This window comes from Leuresthes tenuis, unplaced genomic scaffold, assembly GCF_036924035.1.
Source record: "Leuresthes tenuis unplaced genomic scaffold, fLeuTen1.0.hap1 SCAF_7, whole genome shotgun sequence".
In the NCBI taxonomy this organism is placed as follows: Eukaryota; Metazoa; Chordata; class Actinopteri; order Atheriniformes; family Atherinopsidae; genus Leuresthes; species Leuresthes tenuis.
In genome coordinates this window covers 17,851,828-17,876,953 of record NW_027325361.1, presented here as the reverse complement: position 1 = coordinate 17,876,953, position 25,126 = coordinate 17,851,828, and the positions used below count along the sequence as shown (strand labels likewise).

General features: G+C 41.0%; 1 protein-coding gene across 2 annotated transcripts in view; it reads left to right on the top strand.

Moving 5' to 3' along the window:
• The first annotated feature begins 5,208 nt into the window (after positions 1 to 5,208).
• Positions 5,209 to 25,126, top strand: part of trabd2b (TraB domain containing 2B) — a 66,655-nt gene continuing 46,737 nt past the window's right edge. The window contains exons 1-2 of one of the 2 annotated variants that reach the window (XM_072389632.1): positions 5,209 to 5,613; positions 8,016 to 8,585. In XM_072389632.1, the coding sequence (XP_072245733.1) occupies positions 5,500 to 5,613; positions 8,016 to 8,585 (684 nt within the window). In that variant the 5' untranslated portion in view covers positions 5,209 to 5,499. The remainder of the gene's footprint in view (positions 5,614 to 8,015; positions 8,586 to 25,126) is intronic. The other variant, XM_072389631.1, reaches the window with a different exon arrangement.

Below are 25,126 nucleotides of genomic sequence, written 5' to 3'. Positions count from 1 at the left end.
CATTAGTAATATCACATTTCCATCTTATCATGATATCAGTGGAAACTACTGTCCAGTACTGAGATTTGTGGGAGCCCCACAATGGTTGCAGAAATGACAAGAGGGAAAACATCATTATTCCTACACATCTAATTATCTTACCATTCAAATAGCTAAAAGGCAGATCTACTTAACAGCTGGAGGAGCCTTTTCGCGCCTCCACCTCTTCTGCTTTGGCTTTTAGGGGTAAATGGGGCAGAAAGAGAAAGAAGATAGCAGGGGGCTTGCAGATATGGATAATGTAATTACTCACAGTGCCAATGATCAGTGGGAGAGAGCATAATGCATCACAGGGTGACTTTGCCTTTGATGTGGTAGCATTTTAGGCTCTAGAAAACAAACATGAGATTCAGCTCTCTCTGAAGGAAGTCAGTATGTGCATACAAAAAGTGTAAAATAAATAAATGAATAGATAAGTAAATAGATGGCATGATCAAAAGTGTTGCTTGCGCAAAATCTCTAAACAGAATCCATTTCCACGACGACAGCAGCAGTATTTTGCTACTAACAATGCAGGCCTTCTTTATCCTTACATGAACAGCATCAATGAGCAGCCGGCATATAAAAGGAAACCTCAGCATGAGGTGTTAATAAGATGTTTGGTCATCAGCGGGCCTCACCATTCGTGAGGTAGATTCTGTGGAACTCAACTCTGTCTTCCAAATGGAAAATGTGAAACTGATGTCACGTGTCGGTCTGAGGTTGCCTTTTGTATGTACTAACCCTAAATTCTAACTTTAGGATAGTGGTTCTATGTTCAAACTGTAGGATCAGCCTCCAAAATCCTATCTCACTTCTATTTCTTCAAAAAAAACAAAGTGAAAAAATGTGTTTCTAAGGAGTTTTAAGATTAAAACACATTCTCATTATCATTATTGTGAATGTTGTGACTTTTAAAAATCAGTGCACATGATTCTATAAGATAAAGACACTGCTTAAACATAACTGGAATTACTAAAATTATTTTCTCATCATTTCTTTAACCTCAGTAAAAAAAAAAAGAGAACATTTTGGAGCGGACCAGAATTTGGCATGATTCTGACTTTTTAATTATTAGCAGATCTTACATTCAGCAGTGTGATTTAATGACTTTCGTACGGTTCATCTCTCTCCCTCTCTTGCTTCTCTTCCTTTCTTTATGTATTCTCCACTAGATTTTCCAACACTAGACAAAAATAAATCTTCCAGCAATGGGAGTAGGCAGAGGGAATGGGAGGGCTATACTTAGAAGACAGCTCTGGCATTAGACAATATTACAAACTGTACCTTAACATTCTCCATTCAGAAACTAGCCAACATTTCTGTTGCTGTTGACAGTTAAGTGAGTAAAAGTTTCCAAATATGATGAAGTTGACATGTTTCTAGAAGTTTTTAATTAGTATATATCTTTGTATTCCTACATCTTAAACTTTTAAAATATCACAAAGGTCCACATATAGAAGTCTGGTCACGCCGCATGGTGACCATTCAGCTACATCCCCTTGACGGGCGTCACAGCTTCTGAATACTTTTTGTAGCCATAGTTTTTTATTTTTACCTTGATGGAAATTTAACCATTTCTCTTGCAAAGTCCTATCTGAATCTGTGAGATAATTTTGCCTTTCTGCACGGCTCCACATATTTTCATGATGCTGAAGCTACGAGAGCCACTAGCTTGCATGACTCGCGATAGCCCAGTGTAAATGTAACGTGAGTTTAGGGATTTTCAACCTGCTATAGCCACACTACTGTCATGTTTCCTTTTTGTGTGCAGAATTAGCTGGTATTTAACTTAATGTATCCTGCTCTCCATCAATATTCTTATACTGCCAAGTATAAGATATATCTTTTACTGACAACATTTTTTATTCCTCTGCATAGGGAAGCCAGTGGCTGTTGATTTTGGGGGAAAGGTTTAAGGTGTCTTATCATTCCTAAAGCGCTTCAGAACACTTAAAAGAAAGAACCATTTGCTTTTTTGATAAAAGCTGATCTGATAGATACAACTGTCATATCCACCAGGAAATGATTAAGCTGGAGCCAGCAGCAAGTTACCTTAAAACAAATGACTGGAGACAGTCTAATATGAGAATGGCATATTCTCATCTACTGCTCTGCCTGAAATCAGAGTTTATCACTGTGCGCTCTACATCTCATAATTACAGATACATTATTATGGCACCCCTATATAAAACTGCCTCTCATCAAAATTAATAAGTTTTATCACTAACTGTAAGTTGCCATCCCATCAAGAGCCAGGTCCCTCTTTCCTTACTTCACCCCAAAACCATGGCAGATGTTTTAAAAAAGAATCTGAATAAGAGAAAACAACCCTGACTGTGACCCCTGTCATTTTATCTCTTCCTCTCATCTCTCCCCTCCTGCTTTTGCTCATTGTGAAAGATGAAGATAAACAGATAGCCATCCACTGCATGTGCTGACGTGCTATGGGAGATATCGGCGCACTGACTGGGGGAAAACTACTTAACTGAGTCTTTGGTGTCTGAGAGAATTTTGAGGGACCAACAAACACAGAGATAGCAGACTTTGCTTAACTTGAATCACTCCTGTTTGTTGCAATGTATAAATTCTGAACCCACCACCACCACACAACCCTTTGTTATGTTCCACCAAACATAATTGTCCTTCTCCACCACCTCTATCCTTTCCTATAACCCCCTCTTTTCCCAGGACATCCCGAATGGGAGACCACAATAACATTTCACCAGAGACTCAGTCAATATTATTCCTTGACATCTTCAAAGCAGGACAGAGGATATTGGAGCCCTAGCAAGAGACGGGTGGAGGTAGCAGAGGGTGTGTGTGTGTGTGTCCATGTGTGTGTAGTCCAGCTGAGAGCAGAGACAACAAAAGTGTGACCTCCGCAACCAGTCTGACAGCCTGTCTCTGAAATATGGCTGCCTCAAGCAATAAGCCGTACCTTCATATTCATCACACTAACAATTTCTTTGAAGTGCTATCTCTCTGCCCTCAAGTCATCTATCTCCCTCTGTATTTCTTACCTTTGCCCACTCTGTGGGTAATCTCAATTCTTCCTAACACCACCAGGGGTCTCTATGTACATAATAAACAAAGAGTTTCCACGTATTTCCATACGGACGTCTCCTTTTCAAGCAGTGTGCAGTGCAGGTAGAATTTGTCAGAGAAGTAATATAACTTGTATATCTACCAACACAACTTGTATACATTTTTTAGAAATTTCTGCACTGCATCAGACAGACAGGCAGCCAAAAGGACAAGCAGACACACAGCTGCAGTGCCACAGACATTAACAAAGTCTCATTCTCTTCCTTTACCGTGCACTTTCATCTTTATCTGCTCACTTTGTGTAATAGCCAGAGAAGGTGCTGGGAAGCATATTAACAGAGCTCAGCTGCAGACACATTTTGTTTAAAATTTCAAAAATACCATTAGAGTGTAGAGAGCTTTCTTTCTGTCCAACGCCTCCCCAGATGTGCACTCTCTAAGTGAACATTTCTGCAATCTGCTTACAGAACATTAACTTTAAAGTCTTCTTTCGTCCCCTGCTATATGTGCACCATGCTGTAAGCGCTGGCCCCAGTCCAGGAATCTCCTGCAGCCAGCCACTCATAAGCCCTCTTCTAACCGGCCAAGAATGTGAAAAGCTCCTTCAAAGAGAAGCCTCCTGCAAGGTGTGGTTAAAGCAGGTACCTGACTCCACAGGTGGCCATGTTAGAGAAGATGAAGAAGCTAACTGAAATCTCACACCTGTGTTAGAGCAAGAGCCATTCAGGGTGAGAAACTATTGTTTTATTTCTTTATATGCTGCTTTGTGCATTTGAAAACATTTGCGGCTGCATTTAAGTCTAAAGAATATGGATTTTTCAAATCTTGATAAATCACAGCCAGTAAAAGTTGTTCAAGTCAAGGGTCAAGGGGCAGAAATGTCACAGTTTTACAACATGAAACTTTGTTAAAAGACTAACTGATCAAAGACACTCAACAGAGACAGCCGGTCACCTCAATGGAGAACACAGTGGGGGTGCAGAGGGACAGTCGGCTGCTTACAGAGCTGCCCGGCAACAGAGGTGAACCCAGAGTGGTGAGAAGAGGAGTGGAGAGGAGGGGAGAACACGGCCGAGGACAAAGAGTAGTTTGTGTGAAGTCTGTCTGCCACCAGCCTGCAGGGAGGGGCCCGGTGCCACTTGTTTGAGGGGGTCCCCATGATAAATTTCCACTACTTGACTCTGTCACACTGTCTGCCACTTGGACAATAACTGAGGTCACAGCAGAGTAGTAGAGCGTTGACATCGCGGCCTGCGCAGAGAGGGGTCACTTTCTCTCAACACTGGTGTTTATTTCAGATCCGCCTGCTCCACATCATGACTAATGCAGCTTAAGAGGAGTGCTGCACGTAGCATAAATAAAAAGCTTCACACAGTTGTCTTTAATCGGACCTATTTATTTGTCACCATTAATCATGCATTTAGGGTTGAATACAGGCAATCTGCCTCAGCGGCCCCCATGCAAGGTATTGTCAAACAGAGAAGGACAATGATAAATGCAATCCTTTCAAAAAGGAAGCAAATGACAACATTTGAAAAATTGCTCATTTATGACTTTGAAATGACTTTGCTGAAAAATCAGGCAAAACAAACCTTTGGGCTGTCAGTACTGTGAGTAACATCTGTCCTCTAGAGTATAATAAAAGAGGTACACACATCCAATCATGTCGAATGCAAAATACAAAGACAGGCTAAGTTTTCTACCAGATAATACAGTGAACATTTATGGACAGAAATGGATGCCAAAATTTAAAGAACATTTTCAACATCTTGAAGTTGCATAAGTTCAGCAAAAAAAAAAACAACCCAAAAAAACCCTGCAGCAATACAAATACAAATAGTCAACCATCAAACGATAACATCTTAATGCTTTGAGAGCTTCAGTAACACGTATAAAAAACCTGAAATTGTGAGAAAACATCAGAACGAATGATCGTCAAAACTTTAAAACGTTACAAGAACATTCGCCCCCCTCTGCACTCTTTACGGGTCTGTCCTCACGGGTTTTACTCACGCAAACCTGTCGTCCCCGGTGTGAACCTGTGCTCAAGAGAAGCTTGGATGTGTGTGCATACGTTGTGTGTAACGGGGTGGGGGTGCTCGTATCGTCCCACCTCTCTTTCGCCCAGTAAAGACGCTCCAAATTCACGGAGCGCACACTTTCCAAAGAGCTTTTCGCTCCTGTTTCAGGAACTGCACTGAACTGGAGGAACACACGAAAAGTTCTAAAAAGTACCACAATAAACTCAGAGGCGGGGTGCGTCAGGGAATGGCGAAGAGGCGGAATGGTCCTCCAGCCGGATTGCACATGTGAGCCCGGAGGCCACCGGTAGCGTTTTTCTTACTTCAAAAGGCAGTCAGAGGAGAGGGCAGGGTAAAGAGATAAAGGTTCACCAAGAGCTGACTGTCACAAGTGTTCTGTCACCTCGACGCGATGGTCTTTCCACAAGGATTCAGCTGGGTCCTCCTGAGCGCTTTCCTGCAAACTGTGGCACCCTGGGGCGCCGACCGACCGGGCAGACCGAGGCAGTGCGACGCACCCAAGTCGGTGAGTCTTGTTGCGGCGCTTTATTGAGTCAAAGGCATCTAATTTTTTTCCCAAACGAACGCGTGTTCTAATCTGGAAGTAATAGCTACAAAATCCATTGTAAGATTTAACCCTGAGAAGTTTGAAATTTAGCCAAGATAACAGCGCGACTCCGTAACAGGTCTGTGACACTTGTTATCAGAATAAACCGGCACTGGGCTCTGGTTGGGGAGTATGGAGAACCTAAATTTAGGAATGTTAATGTTGTTGGAAGGCGACAGAACAGCACTTTAAATATCACTAATCGTGTAGCTGTATTGTATATTTGTCAAAGTCTGCAGCCTTCATAACTTTAAAAGGAGATGCAGCTAACCCTAACCCTTCACACACGATAGTAAGATAGAAATAGCTTATAATTACAAATAAGTTTTCCATGCACTAAATCTTGTTACTCAGTCTGTAGTAATAATAATAATAATGATAACAATAATTTAAAAAATGGTTCTTGAGTGCAGCTGTATATCGGGGCCTTAACAATGAACGAGGTTGCCAAGAGAAACTGTAAGTTTGCGCCAACTTTATGGCTGTTTATGTGACAAAGTGGGGAACACCCACGGGTGACTTGACTTCATTTGGAAAAGTTTCATTGACCTCTCAGAAGTGGTCATGTTTTCGCACAGCACGCCGCAAACACACACACACCGTGCACGTTGGGAAAATCAATGTGTCCTGAATTCGCTGAATGTATTGCAGCAGCGCGGGGAATCATAACTGCAGAAATCACATCCAACACGCGTTCCTGCTGAAAATCGCTGCACTAGAAAAAAACATACCTCACCTCACCAGGCTGATGATCCTTAAATTTGTGGTCCAGCTTCAATATCATCATGGAATCGCTCAGAGATCATAGGCATTTGTTTCGTTTGCTCATAACGTCCCATAATGGAGTTGTTGTCAGAGATCAGTGAAGACTCCTTGTACTCATTCACTTCATGTGATTTGTATGCGTCAGTACAGTGGTCTCTGTTTTGGATTAAGAGTAATTACTCCCATAAAAAGGAGTCCTGCGCGTCAAGGCTCTCCAGAAAAGTCAGCGCTGCCTCAGCAGAAGGGATCTCGCCTCTCCTCAGGACTCACTATAAGTCGAGCACGACGCTTTCCATGTCGAAAATTCCTTATTTATGTAAAGAGGCCTTGCGCATATTTTTACTCCGGACTTAAATCCTGCTCGTGCAAACATGCTCTATTAGTTTCCGTTTGTAGGAAATACGGAAACTGTACAAACGTGTCCAGTATCTTTTAAAACTCTCTCGTCTACAGAGACAAATGTTAAAACTGATACCTTACAAACTTGCAATTTTATTTTATCTTCTAAGGAAAAATCTAAGGAAACTATGAAGAAAACACCTTTGATTTAATTTGTCAAGCAGCAGGTTACATCAGAGAGGAAAATAAAATAGCATTTATGACAACTAGAGAACATCCTGCAATAAGACTTGATTTGCTTTTGGCTGCGATACTTTAAATTTTTAAAAGTGGCATGACTGTCTGTAATATGCATGGAGCGCCAGCATTTGAAGGAAAGCTTGGTTAAATTACAGAAGTAAACATTTTAAAAGAATAACTTTATTTTACTCTAACGGGATTCATCCCTCAAATGCCTGATTACAGTGTGCCTCGATGGCCAGCAGTTTGATATTGTTTAGAGAAGCTAATTCTTCTTTCACGTTTGAATAATGCCAACATCAAAGCCATAGCACATGCGCAGCACATTGGCTAAGCGCTTAACAGGAAACATATTCAAAATGCAATAGAGCCTGATGCTCATTTAGACTGACTGTGGTTATCTCATTTTCATCGTGACATTGCCTTCCATGATGATAACCATAATAGACAAATGCTTCCTGCTTTATAAACCACAGATAAAAACAGCCCTGGACTTAAAACCGTCAACATCCCATCTCCCTGTCCGCTGTACAAAAAACAAACAAAAAAAAAGAATAAAAAGAAAATAAAAATCACAAATAAAAGTATCACAGTGAGGTCAGAATAGAGAGCAGGTTTCTTTCAGGTTTGGGCTTTTATGAGCTCCAGAGCAGTATATTTGTACTGCTGCCTTGAAAATGCTTCCCAGACCGAAAGAGGCTTTGGCAACCGAGGTATGCACCTCAACAATACACGGAGGTCTGTTTACAGCCCAGAAGGCCCCTCTATAAACTGCCTGCAGCACAGCCTCGAGCTGACTAGACTTTATACTTCCCCTGCCGTCATCTTAAATGGTGTTTCAATCTTCAACTTGTTGACCTGAGCCTACGAGCCAGGAAACCACAACTGAGGAAAAAAGTGTCAGCTTTAGCTTTAATGTTGAACTGTGCGAATGTGACGGTTCTGGTATTCTTGTTTTTTTTCCCTCTCTTCTGCAGCAAAGTGAGCTGAACTCTTTCCTGTGGACAGTAAAGCGTGCACCTCCACACCCTCCATCTTACCTATTTGGCACCATCCACGTGCCCTACACCCGAGTCTGGGACTTCATCCCCAACACTTCCAAGCAGGCCTTCCGCAACAGCAATAATGTCTTTTTTGAGCTGGACCTGACAGACCCGCTGACTATCTCCAAACTGACCAGCTGTCAGCTGCTTCCCCACGGAGAGAACCTGCAGACCCTGTTACCACGAGACTTGTACCGTCGCCTCAAACGCCACTTGGACTATGTCAAACACATGATGCCTTACTGGATGACTGCTGACCAACGAGGTCGTGGCCTGTATGCCGACTACCTGTTCAACGCTATCGCAGGGAACTGGGAGAGGAAGAGGCCCGTGTGGGTGATGCTGATGGTCAACTCACTGACAGAGTGGGACGTCCGGTCCAGAGGGACACCAGTGCTGGACCTGTTCTTGGCTCAAGAGGCCGATCAAATGGGAAAGACGACCGGGGCGGTGGAGCGGGTGGAGGAGCAGTGTCACCCCCTCAATGGGCTCAACTTCTCTCAGGTAAGAGGATGGGATGGAGATGTTTATTTTTGCTCTTTTTTGCCACTGATTCCCTGTGTGTACACAGCTGAAGTTACTGAAGGATTTGCAAATACTTGCCAGGCCTAGAGGGGCCATGAGCAGATCCTAAGCGTATCCTTTATCCTTTTGCTTTTGGAAAAGAAGCTCTGAAGACAAGCGTGTTTGGCTTTATAGTCCAGTAAAAGTTTAGTGAATGCACAAATTTGAGTGTGCTGCTTTCTCTGAAAGAACCAGAGAACGTGAGAGAAGACAATATGGGGAGAAAGAAGCGATTAAAATGTGTCTGCATGGAGACAGCTTTATGGTTATAGATGTCCTTCCACCTCACTAAATAAACATACTCAGCAGCTGAATCTGCACAAAGGGTGTCAGGCAGAGCGGTGTACACGAAAAAACAGATTAACAAAGGTGAGAAGAGCAGAGAGCTCTTGCTTTCATTAATGCAGACAGTCTGGCTCTCTGCTGTATTGCTGAACACGGAATGTAATTGGAGACAGACAGATTAGTGAAACAACCTAATCACTTGATGAACAAAACATGGGGAGTATATCCATATTTAATTTCTTGTATTTTAATGAAAAGGTTGGAATTTGCTTGTTTGAAGGATTAGTTTGAGGATGAAGATGGCAAGACTGAGGGTGAAAACGTGTCTGATGGCCTCAACAGTTAGAGGAAGATGCTCTGTTTTCTAACAGCCTTTGATCTGCAATGAATCGAAAAAGACATCTCAATATTTGTATTTATAAAGTGTTCACAACCAAACACATGTGCTTTGCATGCACGGCACGATTCGCACGAAGACCGTTCAAATCTCTCTATGACACATTCACAGTGCAACAGAATCTTTGAGGGCTTAGGAGTCCATGTGACAGCACAGAGGGCTCCACAGCTAATTTGAGAGGCAGCAGGCTTCGAACGGGCTCTCCTCTTTCATCAGCACCTCCTAACTACACTGTCAAAATGAAACTGCATGCATTGCACATACCTGAGAGCTTTACTGCCCCTAGAAATAAGCTCTGCAAGGGACACTGTTTCTCAGTAATGACGAGGACAAGCACTAATGCCTTTGGGTGGATTTTGTCGTGTTTTGATCCGTGATAACATGCCCTTTTCTTATAATGTCTGGAGTTTTATGGTTTCTGTTCGCAGTTGTAGCCTAATTGTATTTAGAGTTGATCTGCATTTAGTGCGACAGGCACTGCCCAAAGAAACATTGCTGTTTTAAATTTCATCCTAACGCGTTCGAGTATTAGCACAAGTCAGATTGTAGAAAAAGTCAGACTGCAGAATGTAATTCTCAGTGGGCAGTAAAAAATAGATAAGAATTTTTTTTCTGCCATGAAAATACAGGCAAAGTTTGATCATGAATAACTTGAAATGCACCTACACCATGTACAGGCAACACTGGACACTGGATGTATGAAAACAATTCAGAGCTGTACTGAAGCTGACATGGAAACCATTACTCCCAATTATTATAATGCACGGTTTAATCTGAAAGCTATGGTTGATTGGATCCCTCTACGCTTGACTGTAACAATGGTGAGGTCAGAAGAATGGATAGACCCAGAGTCAAAGGGAAATTGTGTGGGTGCAGAATAAAGAAAAGTTAAACACCAGAATGAGAAAGTCAGACTGACCGGGGGAGAGAAAGAGTGTAAAGGAGTGTTAGGGATAACATTGCTGGGAGATTTAAGTGCATTGTATCTTGCTAACAATAATATGAAACAGGAGAAAAGGGGAAATCTAAGTTTCTGGCCTATGTGAAACAGCCGCTTATGTATGTTTTGTAACTTTGATGGAGAAGTTTCTGGATGCTGGCTGGTGATTTATCACATCTCACAGTGTAGGTTCATCCCAAACATTCAGTCCTGGTGGTATCTCTGTAATATAGCTCGGATCATTTAGAGATGGGCAAGACACAGATTTGTACACCTTCATTGGTCAGGTGTTACTTGAGTACTGTGACGACCCCGCCCTCTCTTCTGGTCGTCCTTTGGATTTTTTTCCAGGCTCATTTCAGGTAGATGGGTAGAGCTGAGGACCTGATGACATACACCTGGACTGTCTGGGCCCAGGTTATTTAGCTGGCTCCTCATTCACAATTTTTTCATAACCACACCTCACTTACGTACATCCTTGCATACATTACTGACTTAACAGATTACAGACTCTTTAATATGTTGTTTTGGGTTGTACTTATAAATACATTTTCAGTTTAAAGTTACTTAAGAAGTGTGCGTTCTCCCTTTTTGTCATGGCTCATGAGCCTCGTCATGACAGTACCCATGACCTCAGAGCAAGTCATTTAGGACAAAACGAGGAACACCAAATATATCATCCAATCTGAAGTAGCAGAAACAGGCAGAGCATGTGTTTTAAAGCTGTAATCTTCTGTAGTTTGGGAGAGGTGGAGAGACATTAAGTGTGCCTGAGACCTCTTAAGACTTTTGTGGTAAAACAAGAGCTTTGTCTGTCTGAGTCCTCTCTATGATCTCTTTAGATCAGAGAGGTGCAGATATATCTGTGAGAGGCAGTGTAGAGGCTGTGGAAATAAAGGCAGGTCACGGTGCATGGTTCCTCTCCAGGTCTTTGAAAGCTGATGTAGCTTGACAGCAAGGCAAGTCCGCTAGTATCAAATACTTTGACTATAGATTGGAAAAGGCTGGAGAAAGCTTAGTCAGTTCAGAGAGTGCAAGCTGCATGACTACAGCAGCTTGACTTAAAAGATACAAGGCATTTTTGATCCAGTCTCATGTAAGTGGAAAAACACTTCTTTGTAACTATTTCAGCAGTTCCAGCATCACATTGGTGCTGTTTGTTGGTGATGCATATTACAAAATTTGTAATGGCTTATTTTTCTTCATGACACTGCTTTTGGGAAATTTGTGTGCAGCACCAGACCGTGTGCCCCCTCTATTCCCACAAAATAAACAGCCATATTTATTTTCCCGAGGTCACATTGCAGACGAGGCTGCTGGCCCATGTCGAGGAGAAATTATATCATGTTGGTGGCGCCTCTCTCCTGGGCAGGGGTCATGGGTCATGGCAGGAGGTGGTATTGGAGCCACAAGCAGCAGAGCAGTGAGGAGACCCGCAGTCTGCTGGGGTCAAGTCTGGGCACTGCTGAGCGTGCAGACAAGGCCCGATCTAGTGGAGTACCGAACTCAACCTCTGACCATGTTGAGTTTCCATCAGGTGGCGCTTCTTTGTACTGTGACTTGTGCAAACACAGAGAGAGGTGGCTGACAGTTGCTAGACCTTCTTCTCACCTCAGGGGTGGATAGGGGATGGGATAAAGGGAGAATGGTGGGTGACAGAATCAGGTTTCCTCTCAGCAAGAAGACATCCTCCTCCCATTTAGGATGTGCACCATTTACAGCTTCACTGACAGTCTGATGTGTCTATTTCAGTCAGGACAGTGCCTGTGCAATCCCTTTGCTTCGGTAAGACTGTCCTCTTTACAAAAATGACCCCATGGGTCATTTGCTCAAAAAAAAAAAAATAGGTCTGATAACAACATTTATTGAATATGCTGCCTCTAGTGGTCTTTAGAACAACCACCATTGAAGTCAGTTAATGATTAATGATGGTTGTATAGTCAAAAGAAAGTATTTTAGTCCCAACCATGATGTTTTTCTCATTCTGACCAAGTAGGAAATGAGTGTTTTCATAGCATGGTATCAATTTACTGCCTGAAAGTAACCTGGAAGTGAAGAAAACAGTTGAAGTTAAAGTGCTGCACTTAAAGAAAATATTTGAGAATGGTGTTTACTCCAGTGTGGAAAACAGATTACTGATTCAAGTTTAAGTACATACAAGCATCTGGTTGTTTAGTTCCTAACGCGCAATACCTCCTGTTGCCTGTAGTGGCGCTAGTCTATAAGATCTGGGTTGTTTTTTAGGGTTTGAACAAATGACCTATATGGGGGGTTATGGATTGGAGGACTTGTTGGTTTGAGACTCTCTGTATTGCTGAGGCTGCAGACTCATACAAGCTGTGGTCACAGTGGGGCTCTTTCAGGCCTGCAGATGTGGCCAAAATATCACAACAAGGTATGTATTCATGGTAAAATAATGTGTAATTTGATAACATTGAGTTTCTCCAATATATGTATAAAAAGATATCATGATAAATACATACTGTTTGGAACGCAACCACCGAGTTTACACTCAGTGGTCATATAGTGAGATTATTTCTGTCTGGGTCAAAGTCATTCACTGCTTATACCTACGCAGTCTGTGCTTTCCATACTCCACCATTACTTTATATGATGTTCAGTTAGACTTGTGTTTGGTTTTCCAATTCTGAAGGAACCTACTAAAATGTATATCCCCAAGATACAATTCAGCAATTTGAAAATGATCTAAAAACAGTACAAGTCAAACACAGCATATCCAGGGGGAATGTCCTCCTCTGTACAGATCCAGAGGTTTCTGGCTGTGCATGGAAGTTACTTGATGAGCATTTATGGTCAGTAGTTAATTCAATATAGAGAGCCTCGAGCAGTGTGTCTCCAAAGGCTGAGCTAGGGTTGCTTAAAGTAACAGCAGAAATTAAGTCAAAATAAGATTCTCATGCGTCATATCAAATCATACTGACTATTTTGCTCTGTGTTCCTTGGATTGTGTTCATCCAAACAATACATCTTTAAGGGGAATTAAGTAACATCCAACCCTGCCCACATCCAAATATTTACATTCAGTAATGGGTGTGTAAGTTTGAGTTTGAAGGGATGTGCTGGCTTGAGTCTGAATGACAAAAAAAAGCTAATCTGTTCTCTGCTCTTGTTTCCTCTTACCTCCCCACTACTTTTGGATTTAATCTTTTTGCTCATTATCTTTCTCTCTGGCATGACCCTAGGGTCTGGTTGCTTACTCATTGCTCATCTGCTCTCATACACAGTACCAACATGCCCACAGCAAGTGGAAAAAAAGGGTGGGCGAAAAGGGGAGGCGGAGGTTACCTTTAAAGTGTGTCGGTAACATATACTCCCTCTTTGAGTGTGACATCTGAGGGCGTTTCACATCTAAGCTATAATTACCTGCACAAATATGTGGAAAACTGCAAGGCAACACATATCAGACTGATCATCTGGTCTTGTCGGCAGGCAGACGGCAGTTCCACTGTTACACTAATGACTTAATAGGCCCCTTAATGACCAAATAGCCCTCTGCCATCCAGAAGCACTTAGACAATTATGCTCTGGCCGGATCACTGCAGGCCGACAGAGAGATGGAGCGATGCACTGTGCACTTGACAACAGAATAAATGACAATAAATCTTGTGCTAGATTCATATTTTGAGAGAAAATTTGTGAGACAAAAATGCCTCTTCGGTGGAATCCAGTTGCAGGCAGCAGACAGAAGGTGATTGCAGAAAAATATATGGCTACATGAAAGGTTCAGTTTAATTTCTTTTTCTGGAAAAAAACTGAGATAGGTGTGATGCATGGAAAGGGGGAACACCCAAAAAGTAATTAAGTATCAAGGGCTGGTTTTATTTTTGACTCACACCTTAACAGTTTTGCATAAATCGGTTTCAGTCGAACCAGGGAACCTGTAAACCCCGTGCACCGCAATAAACTGCGTCGTCTCCATTCACTGAATCCAGCTGAGGTCACATCCCCTCTCACTCGTACCTGAGAGACCTGAGGTAATGAGTCCACCACATTGTCACTAAGCTGAGTGCTGCTGAGGATGTGAGTAAAGTGTTGCAGGTTGGAGTGCTCTTCCATGCTTTAAGCTCAGTGTGCCAAATCCTTCCCTCTTTCCTTCTTCCAAAGAGAAGACAAGCATTACTTTCCTCTTAAATTGTACCACCTTGACGTCACACACTCAACTCATCTTCACAAGCTGCTGAGCACAATTTTTTTGTCATCATTACTGTGGAAATTGCAGTAAATCAAAGGGAGGTTGAGCATGTTTTTCCTACAGGCAAGTAGTCTCAATTATGTTTATTTATGGCATACAGTATTTGCTCATCACAACAGGAGAGACTGCATAAAATTATAGAGGGCGGGAGGATGTTAACTATGGGAATGGCAGGTAGTTTCCATGATGGCTGGGGTTAACCTCAGGTTGTCTGGGCCAGGAGCTGATTGATCACAGACAAGAATGTGACTGACTGATTTCCTCAGAGACCCACTTGGCCTCTCTGGAATGTTGTTGTCTTTTGGGACGTTGTTGTTTTATCCCATTTGTTTAACCAGTTTAGCCTTGCTGGAACCAAAGATCAGCTTTTGTTCTTGACACCGCACTCATGGTGACGTTCTACCCAACGTATTCATGAGATGTTCACTTTGAGCAGTGGTTTAAAAGTAACACGACAATCAGTAGATTGTAAATGTAGTCCTTGTGGTTTGTGTCGAGATTATATTTTCTGCAGGTTGGAATGCAGCCTCAACTTTATTTCATTACAAATCTGTTGGTATGTAGAATCATTTGAAATGACACATTACATCACATATCGTTGCCCTCCGGATAGACACATGCACAGCATGTAACTTCTGCCAGTAGGGGTCCAGTCACTATCACGGACAATAGAGAATTTTTTTGAAAAGCCTCAAAAAAGAAATGTGACTCAGACATGATTTCCAAAATATATATAGTTTCACCAGATATAGTTTCACCAGAGGGTGGCGCTATAGGCGACATTGCTCAATAGTAAAAGTAAAAGCCATAGTAAAAGTAGCTGAAATGGAACAAATACTGCAATGGACAGTAGCATTATTTTCATCTCCCAGAGTATCTGGGACGTTGTATCGTATATGGGAAGATTCTGGTTTGCTATGTAAGTTTGTTGTTTCCCAGCCCAGATTAAAAATAGTAGGTAAGTCACTCATTTTTAATTTTTGCCAGGTCAGATGCAATTAAAAAAAAAAGCTGTTCTCATGCTTCCTTATGTGTATCCATTGTTATGATCTGTGATTTGTTTTGTGTTTCCGTTGTTTTTTTGTCTTTTGACTTTCTGGTGTTCATAGTTGATCATTATTCTATCATGTCCTCAGTTCCCTTCAGTTCTTGTCATTAGTTCCACTCCCTTCACCTGTGCATATTTATCCTCAGCTGCCATCACTCACCAACCAATGCTCCTCTGTATTTAAGCTCCCTGGTTTTCCTCAGTCTTTGTCAGATCCTCACTGTTACATCCTCGCGGTCATGGTCTGGTTTGTCGTTTCTTTCTTTTTTTTCCCCCCACTGTTTAGTTTTTTTTTCTCCTGTTCTTATTTCTACGTACTTCTGGCCCAGCCTTTAGTTACTGTCTGAATTCAAAATAAATCGAGTTCACCATCGACCTCCTCTCATTATCTTAATTATGGTCTGTATTTGGGTCCTTCTTTAACACTCTTCCCACAAACCATAACGGACATCTTCAGAATACGAATCTGTGGACTTTTTTTTATTTTTTATTTCACTTTTCTTATTGAAAAGGCCACAGATTTGACACCCATTCATGACCATGGCTTGTAACACAGCTATATTTTTGATTATCAAATATTTCAGGTGAGATTGGGGTTGGTTGTCATTTAAAACTCCAGTGTTTAGCTGACCCATGTATTGGCCAACTCAACCTCCACAACCGCTGACTTTGTCATTTAATGCAACTGCTGTATCAGTGCTTTTTTTCCCCCCTTAGGATAGTTTGTGACCCTGGATGCTAAGCCTATGAAATACTTTGCATTTATGTGGGAGAATGTGCAGAGTGAAACAGCACGACATGACAACTATCTAACCAGAATGTTCATCATTATCAGCTAGGGTAGGTGAACATGGAAAAAAAGATTTACAGTTTGCTGAGGCATGCAACTTTCCATGTCGAATGCTTGGTGGTCCGTGGTGAACTTGGTTTCCTGGTCTGCCTGTGACATCAGCCGCACATACCACTCACACCTCTCATACTACTGGCCAACAATCACAAATGTAGAGAAAAATCACGTGCATGCATATGTGTTGTGTGATCCAGGCCTTTTGGGGATTAGGTAGCTTTCACAGAGCCCTCTGACTGAACCTGGTTTTAATGTGATCTATGCCTCTTTTCTGCCCTCTTCTGCTGTATTTTCATTGTATACAATGCAGTCACTTTACCTCCATTCACACTCTGCCTTCTACCCCTCAACTCTCCAAAGCCCTTTTTCCCAAAACAGTACAAGGTCAAGCTAGTTCCCACCCTCATACTATCACACTTGGGTCATCTTGCACGTCAAATAATTACATTTTAGTTATAGAGTTTTATGTGTTCATTTAGTCAGACTTGTGGGAACCCTATATGCCATTTTTTTGGGCAATACTTTGTTGCACATGATAGATTTCCATACTTTTACCTGTAGGTAAAAATAATACTGTCATTCAACTGAAAGTAGAATTACAGTAAAAAAGCAGTGGTTTGTATGAAGCAAACCAAACATTTTCCCTTTCAACTAATCTACCTTAAATCGAGTCTTCCGTATAACAGCACTTTTGATCTTGACAGAAACTTTGATACCTTTAATTGATTGATCAGCAGTATAGAGGAATATAAAAGTTCCAGTGGCTGTGTCATCCTGCTAGTTGGAGCTCTTGAAACAAGTCTCCACTCATAAACTTTATTAGGTAGCACATAAATCCTCTTGCTTTATCTTCCCTCTTACAAGTGGGCACAGTGACTCCCCCTACACACCTCCTCTTTAAAGAGAACATTTTAGTCCAAGCTGGAGTGCTAAATATCAGCGGGTAATAAGACAACTGAGTAGGGAGGCCGACAGTCAGACAGACAGGCAGGCAGCCAGGGAGGTGAAACAAGATTACAGGTAGGGAGCAGAGAAGCAGGAGGAAGGCTCCAGCACCATTAACAAGACATCAAATGTTCTGGTACCAGTACAAACAACATTTTGCAGGGATAGATTACATCAGAGATAAGAGAGAGCAAAAACACAGAACTTAACAGGTCAAAGTGAGCTGAATTTGAAAAATGTTAGGCTCCATCCAAATTCTCACCCCCTCATTACAGACCGGTTCTTAGTTACCCAACTCCTAACAGCAGCCAACTTCTATCCTGTAACATATACAAGAGCAGAAAGATCAATGCTATGATTCTATTCTTATAATAAACATTTTATCCAGTTTTGAGGCACCTCAAAGTGTTTAAGTTTGGTTGTTCTTCAAATATTGTATCAGCAAAGAGTGAATTATAATGGCAAGAGAGTAAGTTGGTCTTGCACTTGCCCTCTGGATAACCCTGCTAATCCGGTTGATGTTCAGTGATCCTGTTTAACCCCCTCCCACATTTTCAGCTCCATCTTTTACATGAAATTTAAGAGGACTGTTTCAAGTGTTATTGTACCTTAAGGTGCAACATCTGGAAATCGATGAAAAATGTTTACTTATATTAAAAATCTTTGCCTATGTGGTGCATGAAGAGAAAAAAAAGTAAAAATAAAACAAACTTCGCTGCTGTTGCAATGTGACCTGATAAATCCTTACCATGAGAGAAAGGGGAAAGAGATTGGACAAAAGAAAAGTGGCGAGACATGCAGGGAGTGAGAGAAGAAGCAGAGCAGCTCCTGTGCCACTCAAGCAAAAGTTTGGAACAGAGAATAGGAAAAAAAACTGTTCAGTTTTGGTGAGACTGGAGAGAGCTAAAGAAACAATAACACAGGAAGACTTTCACTTTCCCTAGTCAACACTTTCCTCTGTGCCAAAATAAAAGATAACAGTGGAAAAAAATAGGATGCTGCTGCAAAGGTTTTCTCCCGTCTCTACTTTAGGTTTTAGTTTTTAGTTTTCTATTTCACCTCAAATCATGCTCAATTTCACCTGTCATTCACTTAGTGCAATTTTTCCAGAGCAGTTCCTCTACCTTTCCCAAGGCACACACTCTCTTGGCGACCACTGGAACTGTTTAAATATAATATTAAACATATGTCGGAGTTTATGGAACGTAATTGAGATGAGAAATCAAATTTACTTCGGGAGTCATAGCAGGGCTGTGGTCTCTGAGGGGTGCCATTGTTTGGGGACATCCTAAATGATAGGCAGCTGTAATTACAGCCACAAACTGAGTGGGAACAGTGACAGAGACTGTAGGAGAGGGAGCATGGGGGTGTCCAAGGGGAAGAAACCAGAGGTGAGAAGGGGAAGAAGTTTTGAAAGAGGGGCTCTCAGTGGGTGGCTCTTTCTCATTTTTCTTCCTCGTGCTGTCTTGTGGGTGTGCTTCATGTGACCAGATGTAATTGGCCTGTGGTCACACCAGAGTTGTGCAAACAGATTAGCAGGCAACATGTCAGCCTGAAAGACTGCAGAGGTGAATGTGTGTGCTGTGTGATTCACAGATGTGGGATTGTGTGGGAAAAAGTTTGATGGAGTAAGGTTTTATTAATGGTGAACAGGTGAGGTAATCGACTTTGTACCAGACAAATTTGCTGTCATAGGCACTGCGGGAGGAGCTGCATTTATGCACAGTTTTATATGTATATTCAATACATACGTCCTTATCCATATGCAAATGTTCAAATGGCTTCATTGGCATTCACTACTTTGATGTCTTTGCTTTAGTCATATATGCAAAAGGTTAAGTTTAAGGACGGTGGACAATGAAAATTCAACTCTGGTCACCAATAAGTGATCATCCTAATATCTCTAAAACACCCCCATTCATTTCTTGAAACAAATTAGCTTCAAGGGTCGGTATCTCCCCTTATAAGAAAATCCAATATGTGTTAAGATACATGGGATACAATAGGATTCGGGGACAGGTGATTAAAAAAAAAATATATATATATATTCTGGGTGCTAATATACTTTATTTGAAAGTAGGTAGACAGTAAAGGGGGCAGAGAGAGTGGGAGAAGACATGCAGCAAAGGGTCAGCATAGGTCCCAGGCCAGCTGCATTGAGGAACTACAACATCTGTACACGGGGTGCAGGCTTAACCAGTTCAGCTATATGGGCCCCGACAAATGATTTTTATTCAGAAAACATCAAGCAGTCTGATACAGCCCTCAACATTTGTTTAACATACTGTAGATTTTAATTTAGCATATATTTTTTTGTTTGGTTAGCTTATTTTAGTTTATTTGGCAGCAGCGACTTGGGAGTTGGCCATCCTTAAATCAGAAAGTTGCTGCTTTGATCCTCAACTTTCCCTGTCTATATAATGAAGTAGAACATATCCCAGGTACCAGGGAGAGGCAGGGTAAATCCCGGACTGGTCGCCAGTCCATCACAGTGCTATCAGGTTGTGGTTGGGAAAGCCTTTGAAATATTATAAGTGTGTTATTCTAAACTAAATCTGCACCCTACAAATCTTACACTTGTCCAGAGTTTTGCGTCCTTTCTTTATTCTTAAAACAATTAACCACAACTCAACCAAGATGACATTTTCAGCTCTGACTAGTAGTCTGAAAAGTATAAAAAATGACTACAAATGAACCAGTTTGACAAGTGTTGAGATTTTAAACTTTAAGCACTGAACAAAACTTGCAGAAAACGTTTTCTGTAAGCAGTAGCATACAATTAGTTAGCTTGGCTAACTATGAAGATGGCAAGCAAGGGAATAACATAACCACATAGCCTGTCTCTGTCCAGATTAACTACACATCCACTTATCAAAGCCTAAAGTTTTTAAATGTACTCATTCATTTAGCAGAGTGCAAGGAACACAACTAGCAGTTTTCTTAAAGGCTGTGCTAAGCTAAAAGGCTGTTAACTGTAGATTATTCAAAAGTTAGACATAGCGAGGTCACAATTCTTTATTAAGTATGAACTTAAGCATTTCATTTTCAAAATGCCAAACTATTCAATGAAGGGTCCCATGATTATTTTTTCTTCTTCATTGTTGTCATTTGTATGAAATACACAAAGTTAATATTGATGAAAAAATAATGTGGCAGCCAGCAGACTCATTGGAAATTTATAGGAACAGAAGGAAGAAACTATCTAAGTAAGTCAAAATGCAGCAGAGTTTTTAGCTAAAGTCAATTCTGGCAAAAAAAAAAAAAAAAAGTCATTGCACAAAGTGAGCATTCCTAGAACTGAGCTTTGGCAACAGATAGTCAGAGACTGATGGGAAGAATAAGATTTATAAAGAAATGGACATTCTGTAGGGGCCCATTCACATGTGTAAGTTTAACTTGGCAGAGGAAAGTCGGTGTGTAAGCACATGCAGTTATTGGTTTCTGATGCCCCTGTCAACCTTGTGCCAAACCACCTGCCTTTCTGGCACTAACGGCATCCCATAAGATACCACCCAATGTGGGTGCAAATCATTTTACCATGAAAATCTCCAAGCTTTTTTATGTCTTTATTATCCGTCATGACTAAAAAGAGCATTTCATTTTCAGCAGGTGTCTAATTTCAGCAAATGTACAACAGTATGAATAATTAATGAATTATTATGAAGAGAAACATTTTTGTTTTTCTGATGAGACCTTTTCAGTAAGAAAATCAAAAATAAAACATAATCATTTGTAACCATGGTTGAATTACAATTTATTAAGTTTATAACAAATAAACAATCACTGGGCTGCTACATTAAAAAAAATAAAAAATTCAAGAACATTGGTCTTATGCATCCTTCTGATCCCTCGGATCATTTGGTGATGTGTCTACGACTCCCTGCTGAGCTTTTTCTAAAGGATGAGATCCATAGCATCATGTCTCTCTGTGACTTCACCACATAATCTGACGATATGGAAAATATGAGCAGGTCTGAGTGTGAGCCAAGCCATGCTCTGAATTGGCATGAACAAATCTTGTGAGTTTTCTGCTGCTGAGTTATTACAAGTAATAGTGTCAGTGCCTGGGGCAGCTGATACAAACCTAACAGATGTACTGTTCAAGACAGCATGCCATTGTTGCCAGCCAAGAGCTCGATCTTTGTGAAAAGCTCCCAGAGGGCGAGTGAGTATTGGAATGGAAACACAAGTCTATTTTATCAGCTTGCCAAAATGCAAAGGGGAGAGTGCACAAGAGACTAAAAGAAAAGGAGTCAGAAAGAGAGGGAGGGAGAGGCCAGAGGCCCTCAGAGCCGCTGTAGTCAGCTGTGGTGACGGCCAATCTAAGCACTTGAGAGCAGTGTGAATGACTTTTTAATGCCTGCTAACAGCCAGGGTATTTACTGGGATGGCGGGATGGATGAAGGGATATAGTGAAGGATGGGAAGAATGGGGAAAGGATGAGTGACGACAATGTTTGGACAAGAGGTCCCCACTAACCAATTCTGCTACCCTGCTGCCCTCCCCACAGGCCTTATTTGACTGTGAGACTCAATTGCAATGTGTGCTTCATGCTATTAGTGATCACATATATAATATTGTGGTCTTTTCTCTGACTCCAGCCTCATTTATCTTGGTTGTGTCTCAGTGTTTTTCTTGAGGTCTTGATATTTTGCTAGAGACTGACACAAATGAAGTCTCAATTACAGAGAAATCATGGGTGTAATTGCCTTTATTGCTCTACTATATATAGATGATTGTCCTGCTGGCTGCTGACTACACACTTAATAAAAGCATACACATTCAGTCTTGAGATGCCATCCCATACATGCGTAACATAAAGTCTGATATCAAGAACAGTCCTGAAAAATTGTCCTGAGAGCATATTGTGGTAGTAGAGGGCTGGTATTAGCTTGTCTTTGATCTAATCTTGACCTTGTATCACACATTTTTCTTCAACAAAGCATAGCCCAAAAAATTCAAAGTGCCATTTTTTTATAAGTGACAGTTGTCCTATTGTTCACATCCTCAACTGCAGCACATGCCACCATCAATTTATTCACGTGTTCATGCTAAAAGCTCTACAATTTCAAGATGACTTTTTCAATTCTGACTTAGGTTCAGTTAGTAACACAAGAACACTTTACTGTAACCCTTTTGTCACTTCCTGGTTGGGTTTAGGCTTTAACATTAGCTAGTTAGGATTAGAAAGAGATCACGGTTAGAGCTGAAATTATTTTTAAAATGCGACCATGGATCCCATTTTACTGGATGGAAGAGACAAATGATAACTTTGCCTCTTCCAGGTTGGGTTTTGCCAATAATTAGAAGTTAGAAACCAAAACTACTCTGTCGGGATTACATACGGAGCATGTTTCGAGCTTAAAAAAACATTTTCCATCATCACTGTGTCTGTCACCTTTGTGGATGGCATTTTTACAATTTAAATGTAGCTGCTCTCATGACCACTAGAGGTCACATGTTGTACAAATGTAATCATAGGCTGCTTCTGCTTTTATGGACAATTGCCCCCTGGGGACGTACTCGAGGTGAGGATCCGAGTTCATATTGATCTGCCTTTATATTGTTTTTTTCTGAGACAGAGAAATGTATGAGCTGTCTGAAGCACTCCATGCTAGCTTTGGTTTTCAGTTGTTTTGACTGATATGCTGATGCTCTGTTGCGACATCCAGCAGTTTAAGGGTTTATGTTGGACTTGTAAGCTACTGCCACATTCTTTCTGCATCTGCAATTAGGTTAAGGTGGATTACGGGTCCATATGACATACATTTTGGAGTTAAATGTGCCTGAAGCACAGTGATGTTCACTGTGCTTCAACAAACAATCAGTAATTAAAAACAGTGAACAAAGGTTGGTCTTCTGCAAAGCAAGATTAATTATCTCACAGCCAAACAAGTTAGTCGCAATGCAGACTAACTCTAACTAATTCTCTCTGTTAATTATTGTGCAAATAAACCCTCCTCAAAACATTCAGCTATGTACAAGTCTCTTTGTGTTAGCTTTTTTTCAGAGAAATCTTAAAAGCAATGCTTTTAGAAAATGAAAGGGATAAAATGTGCTTTTTTAAGATGTGGACATCCTCAGTGTGAAAGACATATCCTTTTGCCCAACTTCTGGGAAATTTAGAACTGATAGTGTTAAAGTGTATATTCATTAAAACATCCAAAAGAATTATGGTAAAAACTTCAGATGAGACACTACATCTGTGTGACTTTGGTACAGAAAAATGGTACGTTAGCCCTTCTAATTGTGCTATGCAGTTTGTGTATTCTATCACCTGCTGCTTGTAATAAGTTACTATAGTTACACTGCACTACTAATGATGCAAGTCTCTTTTCAATATTGAAATAAGTGAGAATTCAATCTGTCTGAATGATGAAAGACTTTGTAAAAAAAAACATGTAGAGCCAGAACAGCACGTTTATCAGATGAGGAATACTGATGTAACTAACTGTTCACGTCGTATAAGCCACAATAACTTGACTATCTTATCTCAGCTGGCTGCTGTTTACACAAAATGGCCTCCTACTCAAACAAAGGCTGCAAGGCTGCTTGGAAACCAGGGAGAGAGAAGATGAGAATGGTGGGGCAGGGGCTGAGTTGGTCAAAGAAGAGAAGAAAGAGAAACCGAAAAAATGAGAAAGGGTGCGAATAAAGCAAAAAGTCCTGATGCTTTTATGGATATGATTTCTGCTTGACTAATAAAGCTTCTCTTTTTGATTACTTTATGTCATGTAATATTACTTTAGGATTTATCTTTCCAAGACTTTTACATAAACATATTTGACTCATAGTTTCGCTGTGACTCTTGTACAGCAGAGAGGGCTGTTTGGCATTTAATAATGCCATCCTCAAAGTTTGGCAAAAATGCTGTCATTAATTTATCTTTTTTTTTTAGAACTACAGTGAACCAAGGAATTGATTTTAATGTGGAAATTTTTAGTCACAACTAGCTCGTTACATGAAGTTATTTGGAAGAGCACATGAAATTCAACTCTGGCCATATGATACCAATTGTGAAATATTAGCTTTTGCTTTTGATAGCTCACCTACACAACAGATAAATTCATAAATTTAAGTCTGATTTGCATCCACAATATGTTCCCCGGAATTCCATCCATTTTGGGCTAACCTGGGATGCTTTGGACAGTATTTGGGAAGAATACTGCAGAACAGTATATGGGAAAAAAAACTTATAGATGGTAGATGTTCCCCTCTGTTGAAGCAATTTTCTCACAAATCAAATGCTTACCTTGGATGTGTTGCAGTCATCAGAGATTGTAGATTAAATCATTCCGAATGATGTCTGGCTTGGGTTGGGTACAACTGCCCACCCAGGTGGATCTGCCTATCTGGCTCTTGTAAAAAATAAAAAATCAGCTCCACTTTGTCTCACAGAGAAACACAAATAAATTCCTTTTAATCAGCAGTGGGTTCTTCAGGGGCTCATTTGGAAAGAATGTAATCGAATCTTTAGGTAACATTATTCATAAGGTAAATGTGCTTTGGTGAGCATGATTTCTTTCTCCCACAGCTGGCCTTTGATACACACTAGGTTGATCTTGCGGTGGTTTAGATGAAGACACAATTATTCCAGATGAAAACAGAGGTGGCCTTCGAAACTGTTTAGGAACATGCTCTGTGAAATTTAGAACTCACGTAGCATGGAAGCTATTTCAACAAATGATTAAATACAAACTTTCCGATATCATGAAAGCTCCTTGGCTCTCACTTCCTGTCTGTCCTTTTTCCTTCATGTTTGCTGCTTCCCTGCCAGTGCTGGCTTCTGACACTCTCTTAAAGTGC